General features: G+C 44.4%; 1 protein-coding gene across 1 annotated transcript; it reads right to left on the reverse strand.

Moving 5' to 3' along the window:
• Positions 1 to 292: 292 nt before the first annotated feature.
• LOC120053124 (golgin subfamily B member 1-like) lies at positions 293 to 27,342 on the reverse strand. Its single transcript, XM_039000330.1, has 14 exons — positions 27,321 to 27,342; positions 26,769 to 26,902; positions 24,827 to 24,936; positions 24,348 to 24,516; positions 24,158 to 24,262; positions 19,011 to 23,921; positions 11,811 to 17,522; positions 11,308 to 11,420; positions 8,839 to 9,043; positions 8,523 to 8,663; positions 8,172 to 8,272; positions 7,705 to 7,818; positions 5,071 to 5,185; positions 293 to 3,471 (listed from the first exon to the last, which is right to left on the reverse strand). The coding sequence occupies exons 1-14, from the start codon at positions 27,340 to 27,342 to the stop codon at positions 3,313 to 3,315; spliced, it is 12,111 nt and encodes a 4,036-aa protein (XP_038856258.1). The 3' UTR covers positions 293 to 3,312.
• Between the last annotated feature and the right edge of the window lie 167 nt (positions 27,343 to 27,509).

The following is a 27,509-nucleotide window of genomic DNA, read 5'->3' on the forward strand; positions in this document are numbered from 1 at the left end:
ATGAGATGCATACAATTGGGAGTTTTAGTGCATAGCTTTGAATGCAGCAGTCTTGTATAACTAAGCTTGTGGGGACACAGAATTCAGTCCCATTCAAAATCCTATTTTCCCTAACCCCTAACCTAGCTACTAACCCTACCACTAATTCTAACCTTAACCCTAAACCCCCTAGAAATAGCATTTGTCCTTGTGGCGACAAACAAAATGTCCCCAGTTGGTCAAATATTTGTTGTTCGTTTACTATTTTTGTGGGGACTTCACGTCCACACACATCAAAAACAGGTAACTTGAGTCGTGTTTTTCAAACAGATTTATTAAAATTCCTTTCTTTGTGAAAGTCAACCTCTCAAGGTATTGAAGCCATTAATGCCTGGATAGGATAGTATTTCTGTCCCAAACGATTTCACTTCTAAAAAATAGACCCTATTTAGAAAATATGACATTTCGGCTTCACTCAGTAGCATTTCCTCTTATAAATAGATGTATTTTGTCATCCTTTCCTCAATCACACCATATATACAGACCATCAGGACCACGGTACCATAACACCAACGTTAGAACAGGGTGGTATCCATTATCTTTGTATCTGTGCCATTACAGCGTCTGACAGCTTGGGCAGTGCCATTGAAGTAGTCAATCTTCTTCTTCACGATTAGCTGATCCCTCCTAATGATCCGGTTGGACATGACTCCAACAGGGTTACCAGGAGGGATCAGCCAATGAAGTTGGAAGTCCAACCCAGTTGACTACATTAAAATGGTGGAAGCCCTCAATGGCGCTGCCCATGCTAATACAACCTTTTGGCCACTAAAGGCCTCCATCATTCTCTATGGTGGTATTCCACAAAGCAGGAGCAATGTTTTTAGCTCAGCTGGCTAACTACCGTAAATATTCTGAAACACCAGATTTCCTATCCTGGTCCCAAATCTGTTTGTGCTCTGGCCAACTCCATTGTTCATTGTCAAGCCAAACGTGTTTGGTATAACAATGAGTGACAAAGAGTTTGCATGATGGCACAAACAGCCTGTCACTCAGGCTTCATATTTCCTAGTGCAGAGATGTAATAAACACACTTGTTATTAGTATGACATTCTCTCAGGACTTCCCATGCTAAACTTGAAACAGGTGAGATACGAACCAGAGAAATACAAATAGTGTCTCAAAGTAAGATGGCTGACATATTGCCTCCTGCTTTGTGAATTGCCGCCCTGCGTTATCAAACATGTGACTCACTCAGCATGTAATCAATCAACAGATGAAGTAGACATGTACAGTGAACAACAGAGCATTGGGGGGCACAGAGCAACAAATAGATACATAAATACACAAAGTAGACTTTCAAGGGTGCACACTCGCACCCTTTTACACTCCAGCCTTAAATACAACATCTTACTTACACACTTACCAGGGTACATGCTCACAAATGGGGTAGGAGGATATTTTTCAGACCATGTGATCTGACAAGGTAAAACCTTTAGGGTCCAGTTAGATCCTATTACTAGGGTCCAGTTAGATCGTATTACTAGGGTCCAGTTAGATCCTATTACTAGGGTCCAGATAGATCCTATTACCAGGGTCCAGTTAGATCCTATTACCAGGGTCCAGTTAGATCCTATTACCAGGGTCCAGTTAGATCCTTTTACTAGGGTCCAGTTAGATCCTTTTACTAGGGTCCAGATAGATCCTATTACTAGGGTCCAGTTAGATCCTATTACTAGGGACCAGATAGATCCTATTACCAGGGTCCAGTTAGATCCTATTACTAGGGTCCAGTTAGATCCTTTTACTAGGGTCCAGTTAGATCCTTTTACTAGGGTCCAGTTAGATCCTTTTACTAGGGTCCAGTTAGATCCTATTACTAGGGTCCAGTTAGATCCTTTTACTAGGGTCCAGTTAGATCCTTTTACTAGGGTCCAGTTAGATCCTATTACCAGGGTCCAGTTAGATCCTATTACCAGGGTCCAGACAGATCCTATTACCAGGGTCCAGACAGATCCTATTACCAGGGTCCAGATAGATCCTATTACTAGGGTCCAGATAGATCCTATTACTAGGGTCCAGTTAGATCCTATTACTAGGGTCCAGTTAGATCCTATTACTAGGGTCCAGATAGATCCTATTACTAGGGTCCAGTTAGATCCTATTACTAGGGTCCAGTTAGATCCTATTACTAGGGTCCAGTTAGATCCTATTACTAGGGACCAGATCAGTATTTCCTTATCAGGACACGTGGTCAGATAAAACTCCTGGCCCTACATTATGTTGAATATCTTTGCTGAAGGAGAGAAGGGAAACCTCCACCCCCTGATGAGAGTTTTAGTGCATAGCTGTGAATGCAGCAGCTATAGAATACACCTTATAATTGTGCCAAGGCCACCATGAGACAGTTATTACCCAGGAGACACCAGGGGGTGCCAAAGGGAACATTGTGCCATGGCCTGGTAGTGCCAGGTTGAGCACACAGTGGGTTTGGTATTGGGAAGAAGGGTTGAGCAGCAGTGCAATAACATAGGCATATTTGCAGAAATAGTAGTATGGGTAGCTTTTCCCACCCTTCTCTCCTGAAATACCGTATCTGCGTTTTGCCAGACACCAGCATCAGTCTGAGTGGGGCATTTTCAGCATGTTGTTGATGAATCATCTCAGACTTACACCAGTCTTTGTTCTCCAAGGTCAAATCTAAATGAGGTTACAGTGGACTAGTGTTTTTTTCTTGTACACGTGCAAATGAACACACACACCTGCGCACACACATGTGTTTCAAACACACACACACACACACACACACGTACATCTTAGGCTAGCGTTCATGTAGAATGGATATGGCTTTCTGTTCCCTCTCAGGCTTTAACACATAACAGACAGGATCGAAACGGCACTTTCTCCTGAGACATTCCAAAGGGTGAGTCTTAAAAGTCAATAACAGTCTTCTTCCCCTCGCCTCCATCTGCACTGATCTGACAAAAAAATGATGGGTGAAAACAACAAGGTAGGATCTAACCAAAGGATCCACTTTCAGCTGTCCATTTTCTTTTCAGACCAGTGAGAACCAAGGGAAGGAGTCGAGGCGAAGAAGCCACAAGACTTTCGAGACACCCCAAAAGCCCTCACTCTTATGAAAACTCTGGATACTAGACAAAAACCTGCAGCTTATTCTGAAAGGTGGAATAACGTTCCAGGGAAAAAACACATTGTGAACTACCTAGAAATGGAGTAGAACAGACATTCGTCTTTGTCGTGGAGGAAACGGGCCTCATAGTCTGCTCTATACATTTCTATCTGCAATTTGTGATTGTTTTCACCCCCACGACACTAGAGGGCGCCGGTGAGGCACATGAGGACAGCCACGTGCAGAATCAGCAGGTAGCCAAGGAAGAGGTAGCGCGAGCGGGCCCGTGACGTCAGCAGCTTGGAGCAGTACAGGCTCCGCCCCCGAATCCAGCGCCTGCAGGCCAGCATCCCGCCTTTCACCTGGTTAGGAGAGGGAGGGGAGGAGAGGGAGGGGAGAGTCATTTGTCAAACAGGCATTGGTAATCATATTGGTTGCCATTGGTCATCATACATGTGATTGATGATTGGTGAGTCAAGAAGAACAGTCCTAGCCTGAGTGCCAGTCTGTTTGTGCCATCATGCCAACTCCTTGTCATGCCCAACACGTTTGCCTTGCAATGACAGTAATGGAGTTGGCCAGAGCACATAGTAGAATGAGGATGCACATGTAAAAAAAAACACGTTTTAGCTTGATTCTTTTTACATTTGTTGAATTCAATATCTAAACCAGCTCCAACGTTACTTCTGCCTTTCTCCAGGGGTGCTGACAAGAGCACAAACAGATCTGGGACCAGGTAGTTCTGCATCGGTGGCGGCTGGTGCCGTTTAAGATTAGGGAGGATGTTCGTTTTTTTGTTGGTGCATGGCCTTATTTCTATTACATCATATTGGATGATGTAATTCTTATTCCATTCACCCAGCTCAATGTAACATCCATAGGTTTAGGCTACTACAAGATACTCAACTTTGCCGTATAAGAATCATGATGTTGCTACACCCTAGCCTACAAATGAAAGTTTATAACGTAGTTGCACAGATCGAGAGACACATTTTGGTAATCAAAATGACAGACAGTGACACATTCAACGCAGCCTTGAACACTCCTGCCTGCGTTTAGCTGATCTGGGGTGTAATCATTAGTCCAAACAGTTGCAAAATGGAAAAATAACTTTTCATTGGACAAATTCAGGTAAGTCTCTCCCCATTTCATTTGCTTCCATTTTTTAATATTTTTATTTTTTCATATATTTTTTTACCGTTTTCTCCCCAATTTCGTGCTATCCAATTGGTAGTTACAGTCCTGTCTCATCGCTGCAACTCCCGTACGGACTCGGGAGAGGCGAAGGTCGATCCCTGCCGGCCAAACCCTCCCCTAACCCGGACGACGCTGGGCCAATTGTGTGCCGCCCCATGGGTCTCCCGGTCGCGACAGAGCCTGGACTCGAACCCAGAATCTCTAGTGGCACAGCTAGCACTGCGATGCAGTACCTTAGACCACTGCGCCACTCGGGAGGCCCATATTTGCTTCCATTTATTAAGAAACGTTTTGAAACAGAATCGGCGGAATGAATACACCCGATCACACAGTTCACTTTCATAGTATCCACATACAGCATCAAACACTTTCCATCTGGCATCTACAGGCTCTCCTCCTCTCACCTTTTCCCTTCGCTTGTGGACTTCAGTGCACAACAGCGGTCTGTGACCAGGTGAAAAAAAGACGTATCCAAGCCAAACCGCTACACAGCCTTCATTATTGTCACCATATTAACGTTATAGTCAACCTAGAACTAACACGTTATTAAACCCACAATCCAATCCATGTGTACAATCACACAAAACAGTGTACAGCAAGCAGTTTAGCAGTTACACCGACGGGCCACGGTGGCAATAAATTAATTGGATTGAGATGCAGCAAAGAAACAGACAGATTTTAATGGGTATTTTTATTATTATGCCAAATAGCTTTCCACAGGGTTGCGGACATCGACTCATTTAAGTTTTGTGAGTAACACTGACCTTGCGTGTGACCAGGGGTTCGTTGGGGTTGAGGATGAGGGCCTCCCACTCTTCCTCTGTATCCAGCTGGATGCTGAAGTCTCTCTGGGTCGTCCTGGATGGACTGGAGTCAACACTGGAGAGGAAAGAGACATCCACCTTTACTACTGAGTGTGTGTGTGAATTCAATTTAAATAACTTTATTCATCCCTGCGCGGCAATTACTTTATGCATGTGCTTCTGCAACAACAACCAAAACTACCACAGCGACAACCATTCACATCATCATCAAATCATCATGAACCGTTACCAGCATAACAACTACTGACAGGTCTATCTAAAAAGCACCTGTGTCAGAAAGTATGAACATGTGCCAAAGAGAAAGGGTCTATTCTCATTGATGAGAATTAAGAATTATTTTGAAAGATTCTCGAGAGTAGGAGCTAAGGGTCTATTCTTCTTATTTCTAGAGATTCTTGAGAGGAATTGATTCTCGAGAAGTATTGATTCTCGAGAGGTATTGATTCTCGAGAGGTATTGATTCTCGAGAGGTATTGATTCACGAGAGACATTACTGTAATGTAAAGGTAAGTATTTCTCACGTCTCGAACGATACCTCCGGAGTTCACGCACAACACTCACCCGACAGCTGCACCCCTCTAAGCAGGACAGTGTAAACAGCATTTTCAATGTATAGTTTAATGAGTTTTCACCTGAAACTGCAGTAACAGCCTGCTACATTCTGAAATGATCGCTGTATATTTAAGAAAGTGATGCTCAACAGTGTTTTTCCTCCCTTGGCTGCTCTGAGCCAACATCCAGGCAAGAAGCTGATCAACTCACTAGGGGATTTATCAAAAGTATTCATTCGCAATTTTGCATTTACCACATATAATAACTTCCACGATGTTGATAAAATGAAGCCTGGTTTGTTCAAAGGTGACTTTAATACGCTGAAACTATACTTTTCGTATGAGAGGGGTAAACGTTAATGTTTGATATGCTAACGTTACTAGCTAGCATAGCTGACTAGCTGTATTATTGTCTTACATTTACATTTTAGCCAACTTTTTCTATCCAGAGCGACTTACATGAGCAATTAGGGTTAAGGGCACACTAGCAGATTTCTTTTACCTAGTCGGCTCTGGGATTCGAACCAGCAAACGCTCGGTTACCTGCACAACGCCCTTAAATGCTGGGCTACCTGCCCCCCACTGCAAGCTACATCTTGCAAACTAAGTTTAGCTAATACGCGTAAGAACGAGAAAAAAAAACTTTAATTGTCTGCAGATGCTTGTGAATTGTTGCATTATTCAAGAGCGTAGTTAATATGTTTTAGAGGAAAAGTTGCTCGCATTGTTGAATAGGTTTCAAAGTTTACTGGCTAGTCAGTGGCTACTGCCATACTGATATTGACAGTACATTTGGAGCTGCAGAGCAACAATGTCACGTTGCCAGCCTCAACGAAAGGTAAGGCAAGCTTGTAACGTAAATTGAAAAGTTGATGTACATATTATGTAAATTGAAATCTTGTCATGCTGCCTCTCCTTAAATATTTGTCAATGAGAATAGCCTCTAAGTGAATTTGTGCGTGTGTATTACACAATGCCCAAACCGGGCACATGCGCCATTGTGCGCAAATCGATTTTGTCCCTCCACACGATCACGATACACAGGTTGAAATATCAAAACAAACTCTGAACCAATTATATTAATTTGGGGACAGGTCGAAAAGCATTAAACATTTATGGCAATTTATCTAGCTAGCTAGCAGTTACTAGCTAATTTGTCCTATTTAGCTAGCTTTCTGTTGCTAGCTAATTTGTCCTGGGATATAAACGTTGAGTTGTTATTTTACCTGAAATGCACAAGGTCCTCTACTCCGACAATTAATCCACACATAAAACGGTCAACCGAATCATTTCTAGTCATCTATCCTCATTTCAGGCTTTTTCTTCTTTGGACTTTATATGGCGATTGGCATCTAACTTTCATAATAAGATGTATTACCACAACCAACCGACCGACCTCAGTTCATCTTTCAATCACCCACATGAGGAGATGGCACGTGGGTATATGCTTCTAAAAGCCAATGAGGAGATGGGAGAGGCAGGACTTGCATTGCGTTCAGCGTCACAAATAGAAGCCACTTCTATTTTAGCGCCTGGCAACGCAGACGCTCTTTGGCGCGCGCGAGTAGTGTGGGTACAATGATTGAATAACATAATTATTTTGCAACGCTCGCGCACGCGTCCGATTTGGGTAGCGTGTTAGAGTGTGAGAGAGAGAGACAGAGACAGAGTGTGTATGTTATTAATGGTAAAATTAAAGTTCATTAGCTACATTTCCTGTCGTCTCCCCTAATGTCAGTGATGGTGTTGACATTGAAGGCTGTAGTGAACGTTGAGAATGCTGTGAGGCCAGACTGCTGTTTGGCATGACAATGAGTTGGCATGGTAACTCAAACAGACTGGCACCCACACATAGTGTGAGAATAGCTGTGTGTGTGTGTGTGTGTGTGTGTGTGTGTGTCCAGTTGTGGCAAAATCTTTACCTATCCCAGTACTACAGAATACATACTATCCTCCTCCTCAGACCAGACCCCTCCCCTAGGCATGTCTCAACCCTGCATTAGTGTGTGTGTGTGCGTGTCACCTCTTGGCTCTGTCCTCAGCCAGTCCCAGAGCTTCCTCGGCTGCTTCCCTCCTGGTCCTCTCTTCAGCCAGACTCTCACTTAGCTGAACCATGCTCTGCTCCACCTCCACCAGCCTGGAACACACACACACAATGTAGTCATTCTGACACGCCTTGTCATGCCAAACAGTCTGGAATCACGTTATTCTCAATGTTCACTATGAAACCGTATTTATGAGAGGTCACTGATTGGTTGTTGATATATATGAAGACTGGCAGACGGTTTGGCTTGACACTGACAGCAATGGTTGGCAAGAGCACAAACAGATCTGGAAACAGGCTGACCATGCATGGACACAGAGCGAGAGAAAGAAAGGGAGAACATAAGAGAGAGAGAGCAAAACATACCAAGAAAGTGAGAGAGCGAGACAGACAGAGAGAGAGAGAGAGAGTTTGAGAGAGAGACAGACGAAGGGACAGAGAGTCACCTGGTCCTGAGCTCGCCGGCCTCCAGTGCTTCCATGTCTACCACAGCACTGCTCCTCTCCTGGGGAGCTCCCGGAGCCACTTCTACAGACACCGCCCCCTGCTGGACGGGAGAGACAACAGCAGGACATTTGAGCTGATTCACTTCAGTAGGATGAGCATGTGTCCAACGTTATATGAAAACATACATATAGTAACCTACTGACACAGAGCACAGCCAGGCTACTATTCATTAAAACACACACGGACAAGGATACACACACAGTCAGACACAGATACCAGACAAACACACACAAACACACTATAGTCATTCAGACACCAGACAAGCCTGAGACACACACACGACTTTCTACCTTTGCAAGGCCCTGGTGGTGCTGGTTAGGCAGGGCCTGGTTCTCCAGCCAATAGCAGCGGTTCTGGGTGTCTCTCAGCGTCTGAGACACTGCCCTCAGCTGGGCCGACACACCCCCTTTCTCCTCCACCAACTGCTGCAGCTGAGATAGGGAGATGAGGAGAGGACAGAGGAGCGGTTGGGAGGAGAGAAGATTTGTGTTGAGTATGGTGAACTTAGTAGAAAATTATTCAATACCTGTGCGTTGGTTTCTGTGTTCAGCACTTTGGTTGCTGAGCTGATTTGGGTCGTTTTGTGAGTGCGTGCGTGTTCAGTACCTTGGCGTTGAGCTGCTGGCAGTGCAGATCTCTCTGCTGGATCTCATAGAGGCAGCGCTGCAGGTGACTCTGCAGCTGAGTTCTCTCTGCCTGGAGCTGGGTCAGTGATGGGTCATCAGACACATCCTTTCCCACCAGGGCCATGGTCTCCTTCCTCTCCCCAGCCAGACGCTGGCACTCAGACTGCAGCCTGCTACTCTCAGACCTGGGGAGGAACAGAGGTCAGAGGTCATTGCCTCAACACTTGAGTGAGCCACTGGTGGACCCAGTCAGTAGTGTGGTTTATTCAGTGGTCTCTGTTTAGTAGCGGACAATCAATCTATTTGTATGGCTGTATTAAGCAGTGAACCACTACTGGGCAAAACAAGGAACACACATGGAGGCGTGGGTCAGGGGAGATTCCAATTCCACTTCAAACGCAGCCAATATAAGAGGCGTATTGAAAATAGATGTGCCTTTTTTTCCCCAATTCTCTAACTGAAATGGAATTGAGACCTGGTTTGTATTGGAGATGGGGTTGGCAGGAGATCTAGCAGCTGAAGGGGATTGTCATCACGAGACAACTCATATAGTGCTTGACCATGGGGACCTGCCAGGGCATGTGAGCGAGTGGGGGTTGGGAGGGCTCTGTGTGGGTGGGGAGACAACCTGAAGGGACACAATGAGGACAGATAGATGGGCTGTCACCTGCTGGTGAGCTAAACACTTTTTCTGGTGCAGCAACACAGTTTCCACTGTGGTAACTAGATGCCATCTGTTGCGTAACAATTACATAATTTGCATTTTTTTTTGTGAAATGTGAAGTGGGGCCTTTGTTCACCATTTACACTCAGGGGAATTGGCATATATGAACAGGGCCAAATAATAATTTCTCTAACAGAAAATAATATGAGAAGCATAGGGCTATGTACAATCATGGTAGCAGTTGAAAGGAAACACCTTGGAGATTATGGGGAAATGATCAGAACAAAGGTGAGGAGACAACATTTCATCTGACAAGACCGAATCCAAAAATAAACGTGTTAATTTTATGTGATTTTTACATTTACTCTACTTTTCGCAGCATCTGTATACATTTGGTAACATGATAACAATATTCACGCAACATTTGGGGTAATTGCAACATAAGACAATAAAATGACAAGGGTTTGAGTGAGAGGTCTGACTGGTGTCTCCATTAGGCCACACACCTCTCCAAACTGTGGGTTTGAGTGAGAGGTCTGACTGGTGTCTCCATGAGGTCACACACCTCTCCAAACTGTGGGTTTGAGTGAGAGGTCTGATTGGTGTCTCCATTAGGCCACACACCTCTCCAAACTGTGGGTTTGAGTGAGAGGTCTGACTGGTGTCTCCATGAGGCCACACACCTCTCCAAACTGTGGGTTTGAGTGAGAGGTCTGATTGGTGTCTCCATTAGGCCACACACCTCTCCAAACTGTGGGTTTGAGTGAGAGGTCTAACTGGTGTCTCCATGAGGCCACACACCTCTCCAAACTGTGGGTTTGAGTGAGAGGTCTGACTGGTGTCTCCATGAGGTCACACACCTCTCCAAACTGTGGGTTTGAGTGAGAGGTCTGACTGGTGTCTCCATGAGGTCACACACCTCTCCAAACTGTGGGTTTGAGTGAGAGGTCTGACTGGTGTCTCCATGAGGCCACACACCTCTCCAAACTGTGGGTTTGAGTGAGAGGTCTGACTGGTGTCTCCATTAGGCCACACACCTCTCCAAACTGTGGGTTTGAGTGAGAGGTCTGACTGGTGTCTCCATGAGGCCTCACACCTCTCCAAACTGTGCACAGTTCCTAAGTAATTTCAATACATGTATCACTCAACGAAAGAGCCTTCAAGCTGTGCAATTGAGGAAGTTACATAATAAAAATAAAATAAAAGGTTAAGTAAACACAAAAATATATATGAAGCAAGCACAGTGGTCATTTTTTGTTTGGAACACAGCCCTGCATCCCCACCATTACTGTCTAGATCAGGTGGGCATGCTCATTCTATTGCCAACAAGACTAACCAAGTTCTAAAAAACGATTATACGGTGTTAGGATTTCACAAGGCACTTCAGAGAAACACACATATTTTGATGAGCAAAGAATGGAGTCGTGAGGGCATTCAGGTGCGTGTTCCACTGCAAATGTTCTTCACAATAAAGCAAACATTCTGTTTAGAACAACCCAGGGTATGATGGCATGTCATCCTCGTAATTCTACATCAATCATAGAGATTATACATTTCCACACTGTGAATTTTGAAATGTGAAGTGCACATTTGGACTCCCGTGTGTGTGGTTTGCTTGTATTACATCAAAGACATAATTATTATAATCCTCGACGGCTCATCTTTCAGAACACATTGAATGCTTTCGAGCATTGACCTCACCAATGTGCAAAAGTAACCCAATTGGCAGAAGTAATACAATTTAATGGCCAACTCAAATCTTTGTAGGTTCAGTTAGGATCTTACCTCAGTTCAGCCAGCTCTGCCTGGTACCCGCTGACTTCTGTTTCAGTCTGCAGTTTGAAGGCCTGTGCCTGCTGCAAGGCGCTCTGCAGCTCATCCACCCTCTGTCTCGTCTCCTTTAATAGACAAAACAAACCACTAGAGACACAACAACAACGCACATTGAGGAGACTCATTTGAACACTTCACAAAAAAACTGCATTCCTGCGACACAACCAAATTGTCATGCTTGCACACACCAAAGCCATGACAGGTAGATTAGCTATTTTACTGGTCCCCTGCATGCTGTCAGGAAGTTCACACACCAAAGCCATGACAGGTAGATTAGCTTTTTGACTGGTCCCCTGCATGCTGTCAGGAAGTTCACACACCAAAGCCATGACAGGTAGATTAGCTTTTTGACTGGTCCCCTGCATGCTCTCAGCAAGTTCACACACACAGCCTAAACCAAAACACAACCAAATGACAACCAAACAACATGCTTTGAGTCACAACTGGTGACTTACCAGCACATCTCTCCCAGTCTGAAGGACCTGAATACCACTGCTTCTATGGCTATTTGACTCCCCCGTGTTTGCGATGTCTACTACCTCTGGACCTAATCCTTGCCTGGACTCGAATGCCCTCTTTGCCCCAGCCAGCTCCTCCATCAGCCGGTCTCGGTCATCTTGGAGGCTGGCCATGGACCTAGAGAAAGCCAATACCTTACTGCTATATGTGTTGTTTTCCAGGGAAACCCGTTGGAGCTGCCCTTCCTTCTCTGACAAGGCCACAGACAGCTCGTCTACCAGTGAAGTGAGCTGGGAGGGAGCATCTTTGCTCTCTAGAGCAGAGAGTTTCTGTACCAGTATATGTCTCTCTTTGGCCAAGGTGGCCAGCTCCGAGGTCGTGTCGCCTAGACATCTCTCCACCTTGGTCATGGCCCCCTGGGTCTCTCGGAGCTCCTCGTCGTATCGGTTCTGGAGGATCTTGAAGTCCTCGATGAGCTGGTCGCGGTCGTTCTGCAAGGCGGCCATGGCTTTACCCAGAGACTCGTTCTGAGACTTCAGGTCCGTGCTTTGGACTCTAGCATTGGACAGCAGCTGCTCAGTGTGCATCAGGTCCCTGGCCAGCTCAGCAAGCCTCTGGTCAGCGGTCTCCTTCTCGTTTCTCATCAGTTCGACTTCTTGTTCAAAGGCATCGAGCTCGCTGTTGTACTTGTCCTCTGCCTCTCCCAATTTCTTCTCAGTCTCGCGCTCCAGGAGCTGCAGGCTGCCTTTCCAGTCATCCGCTGCCACTTTCTGAGCAAACAGTTTTTGCTGGAGGTCGTTACATTCCGCAGCTTTGGCTGCCACGGCATGCTGCAAGTCGGCAATCACTTTGCCTTTATTCGTTTCTTGCAGTCCCTTATTCAGGGCCAATATGTTAGCTTCCAGATCAGTGACCTGTGTTTGAAGTTTGGAATTCTCAGCTTTAAAGGCATCGCTTGCCTCTCCTTCCCTCTCGAGTTCCAGAAGGGTCTTCCGGTTCTGCTTTTCAGCTGTGGCTTTTTGGTTTTCCAGGTTTTTGATGGCATCTTGCTGCTTCCTGAGCAACTCTTTCAACTGGCTGTCCTTCAAGGACAGGACCCGATTCAAGTCTTCTCTATATCTGATCAGCTGTGCCCTGAGCATGGCATTCTCCGAGTTCAGATCATCCATCTGATGAAGGAGAGTCCTAATCTCGTGTTTAAGGCCCTTGGTTGCACTGAGGTCTCCTTCAGCCGACCCCTCCTTGCCTTGCATTACAGTCTGATTCCTTGCCTCAGACATCCTATATTCTGACATCAAACGCTCTCTCTCTGTCTGCAAGGAGACCATGGAGTTCCTGAATGTTTCCATCTGAGCAGCCATTTTTTCCTTTTCCTGAATGGACTTGTCAACTTTCATTTGAAGGGATTTTACTTTGTTCTCCAGCCTTCTGAACTCCTTGTCAGCTTTCTCCCTTTCATAGTACAAGGCGGTTAGTCTGTCCTCGTAGCCTTTAACCTGGGCACGGTGATTGGCTTGCAGCTGTTCTAGATACCCAGACATCTGTCCATCTCTGGAGGACAGCAGAGAGGAGATTTCTGCATCTTTGTTCTGCAGGAGTGACTTCAGGTGCAGTGAAATGGCCTCCTGTTTCTCAAAATCAACCTGAAGCATGTCACTGTGAGACTGCGAGAGGAGTAGCTGGGACTCTGTGTCTAAAAGTGTATTTTCCAGCTGCTGGAGATCAAACTCCATTTTAGATGTGGAATCTACACTGCCAGTGAGATGTCTGTTGAGTACACTCCTATCCTGTTCTAATCTCTCAACCTGCTCACTCAGTTCCTGCAACTGTTGATTCAGGAGCTCCACGGTTTCGTTAAGCTCTCTATTGCTGGCACCCATTATAAACAACTGCCTCTGCTGAGCTGTGGCAGCTACTGTGTAATCACCAAGTGTCCTTTCCAGCCTCGACTTGGTTACCTGCAGTTCAGTCATCTCCTTCTCTTTCACTCGAATGTCTTCAAGGAATCTCGTTATGACAAAGCCCTGTTCTAGAAGCTGGCTGTCCTTCTCATGCAAGGTATTTAGGAACATATCATTCCACTGTTTCACAGCATTGGTACCCTGAGGACTAGAGGACAGGGCTGCTAACTTAGCCAAATTAGTGTCAGCCTCTCTCTTCAGAGTATTCATCTGTAAATCTTGAGAATCTATTTTCCTCTTCAATTCTAAAACTACCTGTCTCTCCTTCTCCTTGGTACCAATGAGTTCCTCTATATGTTGCTGTAAAATTACCTCCCTCTCCATGAAAATACTCTTTTGCTGCTCAGCTACATGCTGTAGTGCTTTAGTTCTCTCCATGACCTGACATTCTGATTGGTTGTTCTTTTCTGATACTACCTCAACCAATTGGTCTTTTTCAGAGCTAATGTTTGTCAAATCTTTCTTTGCCTCATTGAGAAGGTTCTTGTGTGTGGTAAGCTCAGCTTCAAGATGCCTCCTCCCTTCTTCTAGACAAGATATCCTCTCTGTCATTTCCTTCAGCTCCTTCTCCACCTGTTCATGCGCTGACTCTGAAGCCTTCAGAGACCTTTCTAGGTCTAAAATCAGCTCCTGGTATTTGATGGAGTCATGTTGCAAATGATTGATTTCATGATGCTTTTCTTTCAGCAGTTCCTGTAGCTCCTTCTTTATATTTCTGGAGCCCTCATTGCCTCTCTGGAACATTTTGAGTTTCTCCTCAAACTCCTTAACTAACTTCAGCTGCTGTTCCTCCTTCTCCTGGCAAACCTGAGTCGCCTTCTCTTTGCTCTCAGTCAATTGAGAGGAGAGCTGTGTGTTCTGGGCTTGGAGAACATTGACTGTCTCTGTCAGTTCATCAATTCTTTCAGCGTTTTTGACGATCACTATCTCCAAATATTCATTCTCATGTTTTACTTTGTCCGAGATCTCTTGGACATTTTCAAGCTCCTCTTGTAATATAGACTTGTCGTCCTTCAAGATCCTGACCTTCTCATTTAGGCTGATGGTCTCTTGGCTGTGTCTGTTGATCATTTCTTGGAGCTCTGAGATTGCATCGTCTTCTTCTCCCAATTCCTTTTCATGCTTATTCTGCATTTGTTTAATTCTTTCAGAGAGAGTTTCTTTCTCCTTTTGCATTACTTTATTGATTTCCTGTTGGGAAACAAGTTCTGTCTTCTGTGACTCAATCTGGGCAGTCAGTGAATTATTCAAAATGAGTGCATCATCTAGTTTAAGCTGCATGTTTTGCTCACATGCTTTTGATTCGGTGGGCAACTTTTCTAATGAACAGGTTGCTTCTTTGAGTGCCTCTGCCAGACTGCCATTGTTGAGCTGAATCTCTGTTAGCTTCCTTCTGAGCACTTCTGAGGTCTCTACAAGGCTGTGGATCTCTGCTTCCAAGTGGTTGTTTTTAATAGTCAACTCTTCAACTGTGGCTTTCTGCTTATCGTCAAACTCTAGCAAGTCTATTCTGATTTTTTTATTCTCCTCCTCCAGCTCTTCCATTTTCTGCTGCTTTGCCTTAGTAAACTTTCTCATCTTCTCTTTAATTTTCTCATTTTCATCCTCCATCTCCCCAACTTGCTTCTCAAGATTCTCCCTCTCAGATTCAGATTTGTGTGCTTTAAAGAGCGCTTCTTGTCTCTCTCTTCTTGCCCCCTCCAATAGTTGTCTCATCTTGTCCATTTCGCTACTGACATTCTCGTACGCTTGTAAAAGTGACTCATACTCCTGTTTCAGCTCTGTGTGCTTAGATTTCCACTCCGACAACTCATCCGTCTGCGAGTCATTCAGGGACTCAAGCTGACACGAAAATGCCTGTTTCTGTTGGGTGATATTTTCTATAGTGAGTTTGAGGCTTTCACAGGCTGCAGATAAATTGTGATTATCATTGAGGATGCGATCAACCTCGGCAATGAGCTTCTCTTTCTCCTTGCTCAGGGATGATACAGAACTCTCCAGATCCTCTTTTTGTTGTTTCAACTTGGCAACAGACATTTCCAGTACAGTGGATGATGCCCCAATTTCTTCATTTTTAGCTGAGAGTATACGTATTTGTTCCTTCAGAGAGCTATTATCTTTCAAGATTTCTTTCCTGGAAACTAAGGCTGCTTGAAGCTTTCTGGTGAGAAGTGCTGTTTTGCTTTGGTTGCCCTGATCCTTTGTTTTGCTGGCATCTTCTTGAGACCTCTGCTGAAGCTCATCAACTTCAGTCCTCATCTTTTCCATGGCAACTTCGTGAAGGTGAATCTGCCGCTGCAGTTGCTGTTCCAAGGCAGCAATAAGCTCTTCCTTTTCTGTGGCCAGAGCCTGAGAAATCACCAGGGCATCATCTCTTTCCTTGAGACTCATCTCATGTTCTTCAGGGGATATCTTAAGATACTGGACCTCCTTCCCAATTACCCCAATCTGTTCAGAGGATTTATCCTGCAAACCAGGTATCTTTTGAAGAAGCTCCTCATGTACTTTTCCAGCTTCCTTTAGCTGAGCATCCAGCATGGTAACTTCACAGTTTAATTGTTCTATGACCATGAAGGCGCTTTCTTTTTCCTGCTGTAGTGATTCCATGTGCAGCTTATGACTTTCCATTTCAGCCTTGGACTCTGCAGAATGGGACTGTGCTTTTTCAAGCTCCACTTTTAGCTGTTCCTTTTCTTCACCGAGTTGCTGTTGAGTTTCAGCCCAAGTGTTTTGGAGGATTTGAAGTTGAGACGATTGCTGGGCGATGGTAGTGAGTGCATTCTCCAGCTCTCCTTTCATTCGATCCCTGTCCTCTATTAGTTCTTTGTTTTCACTTATAAATGTGTGCAACTGGGATTCTTTCTCACCAACAAGTGCTTCTAAGGTGTGTTTTAGCTCCTCCACTGTGGCTTGTAATGCGCCCAACTGGTTCTGCAGCACCAGGTGGTCATCTACCATAGTTTGTTTTTCCTGCTGGTGCTGCTGCTCGGCCATCTCCATTGCTTGTTGCTGTCTTGCGAGCTCTTCCATCTTCTCCTTTATCTCTGCATGGGCTTTTTCAAGTTGACTTTCTGTGCAGCTCATTCTCTCAGATAATGCTTTGGACTTCTGTTCCAGTGCTATGAGAACCTTGTCCTTATTTGCCAACTCAGAGGACATGCTTTCCAGTTTGAAGTGAAGGGTTTCTAGCTCTGCTTGATATGATGAGGAGGCATGGACTTGACTCTCCCTCTCTGATAGGGACATGTTGAGGTCTTGAAGAGTTTTATCCCGTTCCTGTACAAGCAGTCTTAGGGTCTCCAATTCACCTAGCTGAGAGACTGAGGCCTGACTGATTTCTTCGAATTTCTTGACCTTCTGGTCGTAACTTAACTGGACAGCATAAAGGTCATTGGTCTGCTGACAGTGTTGTTCCAGGAGTGCTTTATAATCATCTTTTAATACTGAAAGCTCTTGGGTGTACTTTTTCTCACTTTCTTGAGACTTCTTTATAGTCTCTTTTCGTGCCAGTAAAGCAGCTTGAGCCTTTTTCTGCATCATTGCCTTTTCTTGCTTCACCTTCGTCAACTCGTTTTCAATGTCAACAGCTGTAGCACTGGAGCTTGTCATGTTCTCCTTCAAACTCTCCTCGCTCTTTTTCATATCCTCTTGAAGCTTCTCTAACCTCAGCATCATACCACTTCTCTCCTGTTCAAAAGCCTCCTCTTTCTCAGAGATGTTGGAATTAAGTTGATCAATGATGATGCTCTTTTCATTGAGATTATGCAGTGCTGTTGTCAAACTTGCTTCTTGTTCATCTAGTTTCGCTTGCAAAGTTTGCATATTTATTTCAAAATTTTCTACAAGACTGTCTCGCACTGTTAAGACCTTGGCCAGTTCTAGGAATTCACCCTCTTTCTGATGAACTTGCCGTTTAATATCTGCAACAATGTCTTCATGCTCTTTTGCAGTAGCTTGAGCCTGTAAAGTGAGTTCTTGCAACCGATCCTGTAGGCCTGAAATCTCCATTCCTTTATTCACATTCTGCTCTATTTGATGTTCATGCTCCTCTAGCTTCTTCAATAGTTCTTTCCTTACAACCAGGGCAGCTTGGAGCTTCTTTTTCATGACCTCTTTTTCTTTGGTTAACTTAGTGAGCTGAGTGTTGAGATGATCCTTTTCTTTAACCAAATCTCCATTCTCCAAATCCTTGGTCTCAAGTTCACTTTGAGAGCGTGACAGATGACCTTTGCTCTCTTCTAGTTGCAAGGACATATGTTCAAGCTGTTTCAAAGAGCTACTTTGTGCATTTTCCAAGCTGTCCAGCTGTGAGAGGAAATTACCATTTTCCTCTGCGTATTTCATCCTTTCGTTTGAGGCGGATTCAATTACCTGTGCTACTGAAGCATCTTTCTCCCTCAACTGTTGACTGAGACCTGCTAGCAATTCCTTCTGGTGACTTATTTGGATGGTCATGCAGCTGACCTGCTCATCTTTCGTTTGGATGTCACTAAGTAGAGCTGTCTGTTTAATACCTGCCTCTCTCAGATTTTCAGTCTCAGTTCGGAGCTGTGCATGAAGGTGCTGTATTTTTTCTTGCAATAAAACATTCTGTTGATTCTCACCTCGATAGCCCATTTCTTTATCATTAAGGGTACACTCTGTCCGTTTCAACAATTCTGAAACTTTATTTAATTCACCCCTCAAAGAATCTACCTCACACTGATGTCTTTCTCTCAACTGTTTGAGCATAGTCTGTAGGGAGACATTTTCCTCCTCTAAAGCAACTACTCTATCAGACATGGTTAGGGACAATACAGACAAATCTTTGTCAGAACACTCTTTGCTGACCTCCAATTGTCTTAACTCACTTTCCATATCTTGAAGAGCCTGCCTCAATTCAATATTATGCTTGTCTTTTTCCTGAACAGATACTAAGATGTTTTCAATCTGAACCCTGGACGAGGATGCCTCTACCTCTTTCGCTTTAAGCAGATCTGAACCCTGTCTAATTGCTGTTGCTGCCTCTGACAACTTTTCATGTAAACTATCTAGGTCTTGTTTCAATGCTTGAACTTTAAAATCTTTTGACTTAATTTCATTTTCAACACTTTTCAACTGCTCCGCAATGAGATTTTTATCCTGCGTCTCTCTATCCAGGACCGACAGCCACTCCTTCTCAGAGTCCTGAAGAGTTTGCCCTATCTTTTGAATGTCTGATTTCAATCCGGTGATTTCTTCACCTTTGACACTAACCTCAACCTGTAGTCTTTCCTTCTCAGCCACCATTTTCTCCATGACTTCGTTCACGCTGCTGGATTGCTGCTGCTTTTGGAGATGCAGCTGCTCCTGCATTGTTTGTATCTGGCTGCTGTAGCTCTTGTCATGTTTGTCTCTCTCAATTATGAGTTTCTGAACTTCTTGCTGCAGACGTTCTTTTTCACTGATTGCTGCATCCAGCCGCTGTTGATTTTCTTGCTTTGACAGAGCGATCTCCTCTCTTAGCTTGTTATTTTGCTCTTCTAGTTTCTGCATTTCTGACATTACGTGCTCTGCCTGTTTCACCTGGGCTGTGTACTGACTGTTAATGGCATGAAGAGACATCTCTCTCTGCTCAAGATTTTCTGTCAGTGCATTTACCTGAGCAGCCACATGCAAATACTGAGATTTTAGTCTCTCAATTTCGACAGTGAATGTTGAGGTGCTCCTTTGATGGGTAGCAAGGGCGTCTTCCTTTTGTTTTGAAAGGTCGACATTCAGTGTTTGTATTTGCCGAAGGTCTTGACGTAGCAAGGAAGACTCATTCCTCAGCACCTCTATGGTGCTTTCTGCTGCCTGAACTGCGCCGTTGCTGTCACTGAGGGCCTTATTAAGACTGGACATCTCTTCGGCCCTTTGAGAAAGCATCGTCCGAGCTTCCCGGAGCTCCTCTAAATGAGCAGCATACTTCTCCTGAACATTTACAAAGGCACTTTGGTTCTGCTCTGCTGACTGGCTGAGGCTTGCAGACTTAGTGGAGAGTTCCTGAATCTGACCCTGCAGTTGTGACACCAACTCTGTGCTCTCCATGAACTGGGTTTTGAAGAGGGCTGCTTCATCTGCCCTTCTCTGCAGCTCCTGAAGGGACTTTGACTGGTCCATAACGACAGTCCCTCTTTCCTCTAAGGCTTGTTGAAGTCGTGCCACTTCAGAGGACTGGGCACTGAGGCTACTATTGAGCTTTGAAACAGACTCTTGGAGGTGTGAAAGCTGCTCTTTTAAGCTCTCACATTCTGCATCTTTGGTATTGAGCTTTAAAACGGACTCTTGGAGGTGCGAAAGCTGCTCTTTTAAGCGCTCACATTCTGTATCTTTGGTTTTGAGTTTTGAATTTAGGCTTTCGCTAACAGCTGAGGAGGTGCTTTGGGCCTCAAGGATGAACTTGACTTTCTCTTTCAGGGTCTCTTCTAACAGGGATGACTCAGAGGTCAGACTGTCAACTTGACCTCTGAGCTGTGTGGTGGAATCCTCCAGCTCTGAAACATATGTCCTTAAACTCACATAATCATCAACTTTCTGCTTAAGCTGTGCCTCTTGTTCTTCAAGCCTCCCACTGAGCTGGTTACTCTGTTCCACCGCATTACGCAGATCACCCTGAAGCTGTTTCATTGTTTCCGCACTTGAATTCAGCTGGGTTTTGAAATCCTCCGATTCTAAGGTGAACTTCTCTCTGAGCAGACTCAGCCGTTTCTCCGCCTCATGCAGCGAAGCATCTCTGTCTTGAAGGCTTTTCTGAAGACTCTGAGCTTGTGTCTGCAGCTCAGTGATGGCCTGGCTCATCTGACCCTCACCCTCTACTGACTTAGCTTGTAACTGCTTAATAAACATCTCCTGCTGTTTTAGGGACTCACCTCTCTGCTGTAAATTCAAACCTAAGCTATCCCTGTCCGAGCAGGCTGCTGTCAGTTGCTTTGTTAAATTAGACACATAACTGTCCCTGTTAGAGAACTCTGCCTTGAGAACTGAAATCTCTTCAAGTTTCTTGGATGCCTCTGTGACAGAGTTTTTCAGTTCGGTTTTTAGTCTGACATTCTGTTCATTCAATGCTTGGATGTTGTCCTTAAGATCTAATATCTCAGCTTGCCTCTGTTCCATCTCATGTCTCAGCTTGTTGTTTTCTGCTGCGTGGTTCTCCAGAGTGGTCTTCAGCTCTGTGTTTTCAGACTCCAACTTCGCACTGCTCTCGTTTATGACACCAAGCTGACTGCTTAGTGACTTCAATGACTCGTTCCTCTTGTTCAGCTCGTCTTTGTGGTTTTCACAGTCCTGTGTCATTTGTCTGAAGGTCTCTTCTTTTTCTTCCAGACGCTGAGTCAGTTGTGAGCATTGCCCTTCGAGTGATTTAGTCTCTCCCTGCAGTTGATTAAGTTTATTCTGTAAAGAGCTCCAATCCTCTGCTTTCTGCTGCAACATGGTGTCTTTCTCTGTGAGCCCAGATTTCAGTGCGGTCCCCTGCTCCTGTAATAGAGCCAATGTCTCCTGGAGTTGCGACAACTCTCTCTGCTGGGCCTCTAATTGTGAGTTTTGATTTCTGATAGTCTTCTCTTTTTCGGTCATGTTGTTGTTCAGTTGATCAAGTTGTGTGTTTAAGCTGTCAACTTGGTCTTGTGAATGTGCAAGTGCCTCTTCACTCCCTCTAAGCAATTTGGTGAGATTAGTACATGTATTTGTTTTGTCCAGCAAACTCTCTGAAACGGTCTGTTTGTTTTGCTCTAGGACTTTGTTGAGTTCCTCTACTGCGACACTGAGCTCATTTTTGTTTTTCAGTAGCCCTTCAATAATATTGCAGTTTTCTGAATGTTGCATTGCAAAATTGGAAAGTTTATCTTGAAGTAAGTTCTTCTCCTTGCTTAATTCAGAAATGGACTCCAACTGTACAGCTAATTCCTGTTGCAGTATCTGCTTCTCCTCTGTCAGACTGTTCAGTTGTGAGCACAGGTTTGTGTTCTGCTCAAGAGTCACATTTACCCTTCTATCAAGCTCAGATGCAACCTGCATTTGCTGGGCAAGTTCCTTATCTCTGATCTCATAAGCAGCTCGGAGTTGTTGGTTTTGCTCACTCAGTGCCTGGATGTGACTGTGGAGGCCAACCACCTCAGCTTGCCTCTGTTCCATCTCATGTCTCAGCTTGTTGTTTTCTGCTGCGTGGTTCTCCAGAGTGGTCTTCAGCTCTGTGTTTTCAGACTCCAACTTCGCACTGCTCTCGTTCATGACACCAAGCTGACTGCTTAGTGACTTCAATGACTCGTTCCTCTGGTTAAGCTCGTCTTTGTGGTTTTCACAGTCCTGTGTCATTTGTCTGAAGGTCTCTTCTTTTTCTTCCAGACGCTGGGTCAGTTGTGAGCATTGTCCTTTAAGTGATTTAGTCTCACCCTGTAGCTTGGATAGAAGCTTTTTCTGTTGCCCAAGTTTATTCTGTAAAGAGCTACACTCATCTGATTTGTGCTGCAATACGGTGTCTTTCTCCGTGAGCCCAGTTTTCAAGGCAGTCTCCTGCTCCTGCAGTAAATACATTGTTTCCTGGAGTTGCGACAGCTGGCTCTGCTGTGCCTCTACTTGTGAGTTTTGATCAGTGACAGACTTCTCTTTTTCAGCAATGTTGTGATGGAACTGCTCCACCTGAGTGTTCAAACTGTCAATTTGCACCTGTAAACGTGCAACTGTCTCCTCCTTTTCCCTGAGTGTTTTAGTTAGAAGACTACATTCATTTGTTTTCTCAAATAGACTCTTGGAAATTGACTGTTTATTTTGCTCCAGGACCTTGTTCAGTTCATTGGCTCTAACACTCAGCTCCTCCTTGTCTTTCAGAAGCCCTTCAATGACTTTGCTGTTTTCTGAATGCTGTGTTTCGAAGTCAGAGACTTTGCTTCTCAGAGAATCCCTTTCATCTGTCATCTCTGAAATGGATTTCTGCTTTCCAGCTACATCCTGTTGCAATCTCTGATTCTCCTCTCTGAGGCCATTTGCTTGAGAGTTCAAACTGCTGTTAAGTTCAAGAGCTGCGGTAGATTTTGTATTAAGCTCGTCTACAAGCTGCTTTTGCGACTTAAGTTCATCTGCCTTCCTCTTCAGGTCAGCTTGCAGTTGTTGTTTTTCAGTCTTCATGTTGTTCAAGAGCTTCTTCATATTTGAGATATTTTCCAATTTAACCTGCAGGTCTTTCGCCAACTTCTCCTTTTCAGAATCTCTGACTTGCAGTTCTGTGTTACATTTCTGTTGCTCTACTTCGGCCTCTTCCTGGATGGCCCTGAGTTTTTCCTCAAGAGAGGATATTGTCTCCAGTTTTTCTTGCACCTCTTTTTTCAACTGTACCTGACACTCTGTCTGCTTCTCTAGCTGGTTGGACAGGGTCTTAAGGTCATCCTTGTGTTTAGACACCTCTGCGCAAAGCTTGTTCCGTTCCTCCTTGACCGATTTGAGTTCTTTCTCATACGTCTGCTCCTTGTCCTGGAGCTGGTCTTTCAGTGTCTTGCTGGATGTACTTGCTTCCTTCAACTGAGAGATGAGACCCTCGGACTCCTGTAGTTTCTGGGAAGAAACAGTCACATGCTCCTTCAGTGAAGAGATCTGAGTTTCGCACTCCAAGAGATGATTACGATGGCCCACGTTGTGCTGCTGGATCTCCCCTCGAAGTTCCAGGATGGTCCGCTTGTCCTCTTCCACTTGCTTCCTCAGCTCCTCCACCTCTACTGTCCTCGACTCCTTCTCCTCTTTGGCCTTGCTCAGCTCAGTCTCTGCATCCTTCAGCTGTTCCACCAGCTCTGCCGTCCTGGTGTTCAGAGCCTGCTGGTCCGAGTTCTGAGAGTCTCTGATGATCTGTACCTCCCGCTCCGATTTGGTGAGGGCGGTCTCGATGCGAACCAGGTCCTCCTCCTTGTGCTTGATCTCCTGCTTCAGCACCATGATCTGCTCTGCGTACTCCGCCATGTTGCCCAAGAGGGCAAAGATCTCCTTGTCCTTGTCTGAGAGGACGTCTCTGAGGTTATCAATCTCCCGTTCACAGCTTTGAAGGTTGTGGATTAGCTGAGACCTTTCTTCCAGATGGGTGGTGTTCAACTTGTCCAGTTCATCGTTTGTTTGATCCAGGTCGTTTTGAAGAGTCTTTATTGTGGCCTCTTGTTTCTGTGTCTACGGGTTTGGAAAAAATACAAATATGTTACTGGAGGCAGAAATCTCCTAAAGTACTGTCAATATCATTGCCATTTAATGAGTGTGAAGTTAATAGTTTGCCTAAACTATTAAATCCGAGATAAACATCACTTCTGGTTACTTATATGCAAAAACTCTAACCTGAATTCCAATTAATATGTATATTTCATCACAGTAATAATTAAGCCATGGTAGTCATATCCCGAAAACCTTACCTTCTCTTTAAGCACACTCAGCTTATGTGTGAGATCTGCAACCGCTGTCTTCAGTTCTGAACACTGTTTTTCAAAGGTACTGCATTTTGTGGAGACTTCAGTGAGCTGAAAGAAGAAAAGAAGGTGTCATGACTTACTATAAAACAGATTTGACTATTAATTGATCGCCAAAACAGGCTACTGTACTTACATTGTTCTCAGATTGAAGCAGCTTGTCGGCGACCTCTTTGTGCTGCGCCTCCTTTTCCATTAAAGAATCTCGGAGGCTGTCGATGAGCTCCAGTTTCTCAGAGGTCTTGACTAATGTGTTCTCCTTCTCTATAAGAGAGGTTTCGAGACACTCTTGGGTGTCGCTCAGTCTAAAAAGCATCAAAGAGAAAGGAGATGTTTTAAAGGTTACAAATGAGGACATGGTGATAATCTAAAAACAAAATAGCACACACACATGATCATCCTCAGTGCACAACTTTACCCATGCTTGATTGTATTTGTTTATTAATAATTTGCATATGACTGCAGTTAGATGCATGGAGCCAAACTATTCAGTACAAAAACCTTACATTCCTTTTACCCTTAAATGAGTAACTGGCACTGGATACAAATTTGGGAAATGAACCGGTTTACTAGTTGTGTGTGACCCGTGACCTTTTTTGAATTGTGTGGGCTTACCCTATGAGCTGCTCGTTGAGGCTGGTGACCAGGAGATGGTGTTTCTCTGCATCCCTGCTCTGCTGGCTCCGAAGGCTGGCCAGTTGACCCTGTAGTCTCTCGGACTCGTTCTGTGGGGAGGGGGAGGAGAGGGAAGGTTTAACATGGTTTGGAGAAAAGCTCAGCGTAAAGCCGGTAGGAAGCTCACTCCATCTCACTGCACACATATTGACCCAAAATACTACTCCCTTTCTTCTATGTACAGTGTTAGGTTTAGTCCAAACAATACACCATAAAAGGAACACAATTCAGCTTTCAGGACATTTTGGCTTAGTATCATTTCTATTATCTTTTTTGCCTTTCTTAGGGTAAAACAATGCTTTGAACTTGGCCTGATTAGAATTGTCAAATACTTTTGAATGCTCCTTATATGATGGTTTAACAATTAACCAACCAGGTGAGTTTGTTCTCCACACCAAGTGAGTTTGTTCTCCACACCAAGTGAGTTTGTTCTCCACACCAAGTGAGTTTGTTCTCCACACCAAGTGAGTTTGTTCTCCACACCAAGTGAGTTTGTTCTCCACACCAAGTGAGTTTGTTCTCCACACCAAGTGAGTTTGTTCTCCACACCAAGTGAGTTTGTTCTCCACACCAAGTGAGTTTGTTCTCCACACCAAGTGAGTTTGTTCTCCACACCAAGTGAGTTTGTTCTCCACACCAAGTGAGTTTGTGGCCAAAATATGCTCAACATAGCACTCGCTTATTAGAAGACTGCTCGCAAGCCGTGAACACAGAACAGTGGGTTTCCAAAACAAACAAGCCAAAGGATTAGCCTTCACCGCCGGAGGTGCTCTCTCTAGCGCACACAAACACTAACACACCTGGGAAACCCAAAATGGACGCCTTTCTTCATCTACATCAAACGTCACCTGTGTTAGAGGGGTTTGTTACAAAATCCTAGTCCTCGGGAGGAAACATGCAATGAACTGAATAGTACAAATTAATTCAGTAAAAAGTCAATCCAAAAGCAAAGGCAAAACAAACTCCCAAACACAAAGGAGAACTTATAAGATGCAAAATGTTGATAATGGGAGCAGCTGACAAAGTTACAATATACTGGGTTAGATTTCTACTACCTCAGGAACTGGCACAGGTAAGTAAACCCCAAAGTCAGTTGTGTGCTTCTTTTTATTAACAGACCAGGAGGTATAGGAGGGTATAAGTGGGTAATCTATGGTGAGTGGTATGGAAGTGTGAGAGGGGAGAAAGAAAGGTCCCTTAAGTCAGTGGTTCCTAAACTGTGGGGTTCCTAAACTGTGGGGTTCCCCCCCCCCCCCAACATTTTTTTGGGAACTCAGTCCAGCTATCAACTTACTCTTGAAAGTTGTAATTATAGAATGGACAAGGGGAAATTTCGAATTGGGTAGTAAATTATCAGTATTCCTCTTGTTATGTCGGTCATTGTATACCTTAGACATCTATTTATAACTTGTCAGAAATTTGCAGATCAACTAGCAAATGTCAGCTAATGTTTTTTAGCTAGGTTTTTAGCACAGATTTTGTAGTAATGTTCGAGTCACTCAAATATTTCATGAATACACATTAGACATGGCAGAATGTATATAACTGCAAGTAAATTAGCTTAAAAACTGCAACATTTTCTCTATAACCAATTAAAAAATGTGTAGAATTTCAGGAAATATGTTTTAAACCGGCAAAATGTATGAACAGTTTGTGTCATGAACAGTGCTTGTGCCAATTGAAACAGACGTGGGGCGTGGGATGTTCCCCCAATGCTGGAACGGGGGCCTGAGTGAAAAAGTTTTGGAACCCCTGCTTTAAGTGTCTTTATGGAGGCTATCTTGGTACAGTGTGGCATTCTGCAAGGTGCATGTGGTTCTGATAGCTCTACAAGGTGTGAGATATGAGGGTCCAACCAGGTCTGTGAGACGTGAGAGTTTACCTGTAGGGACTCGATGCGAGCCTGCAGCTGCAGCCGGTCCTCAAGGTCCTGACAGCGGTCCTCCAGTCCTAGGATCTGTTCCTGCAGCTGGTTCCTCTCCAGCTCCAACTCCTCCACTACCGACCGTAGGCCACCTGTAAGGGCAGTCGCATAGACAAGAAAGAGACAATCAACTCAGTGGTTGAGAAATCTGGTAGTTATCTATCATCATCAACAATAATTAGCGAAAATGGATGCAAATTGTAATCATAGAAACAGCCCTTTATACAGTCACAACTGAAACGTTTCCATGCAAACATATTGTTGAGATGGATTACAATGTTTATGACAGTTGGCCTGCTACTTGCCCCATGCAAGGTCACTGGTTTTTGGACATTTATTTATATTTTTTTGTCCCATTAAAAACCATGAACCTTTCAACACAGTGAATGTGTCAAACACAAGGAGAGATAAGAGGAAAAAGAAGAACAGACAGGGCATGCAAAACAGCATAAAAGCCAAACACTTACCACGGACGGGGGAAACTCTCCACCTAAATTCATATGAACTGACAAGAGTTCAATGCATTCGACATGGACCCACATCGTAGCGAGCCAAATACTAGCCAGTTTAACCAGCATGCACGTTCCAATAATAACCACCTCAACTTGTGATGAGATCACACAAAACCCCACAGATGAGTCAACCTTAGGGAATGTATCCACTCTGGGGTTGAATGTGTTAGACTGGAGGGAGAAAAAA

This window comes from Salvelinus namaycush, chromosome 1 (assembly GCF_016432855.1).
Source record: "Salvelinus namaycush isolate Seneca chromosome 1, SaNama_1.0, whole genome shotgun sequence".
Classification (NCBI taxonomy): Eukaryota; Metazoa; Chordata; class Actinopteri; order Salmoniformes; family Salmonidae; genus Salvelinus; species Salvelinus namaycush.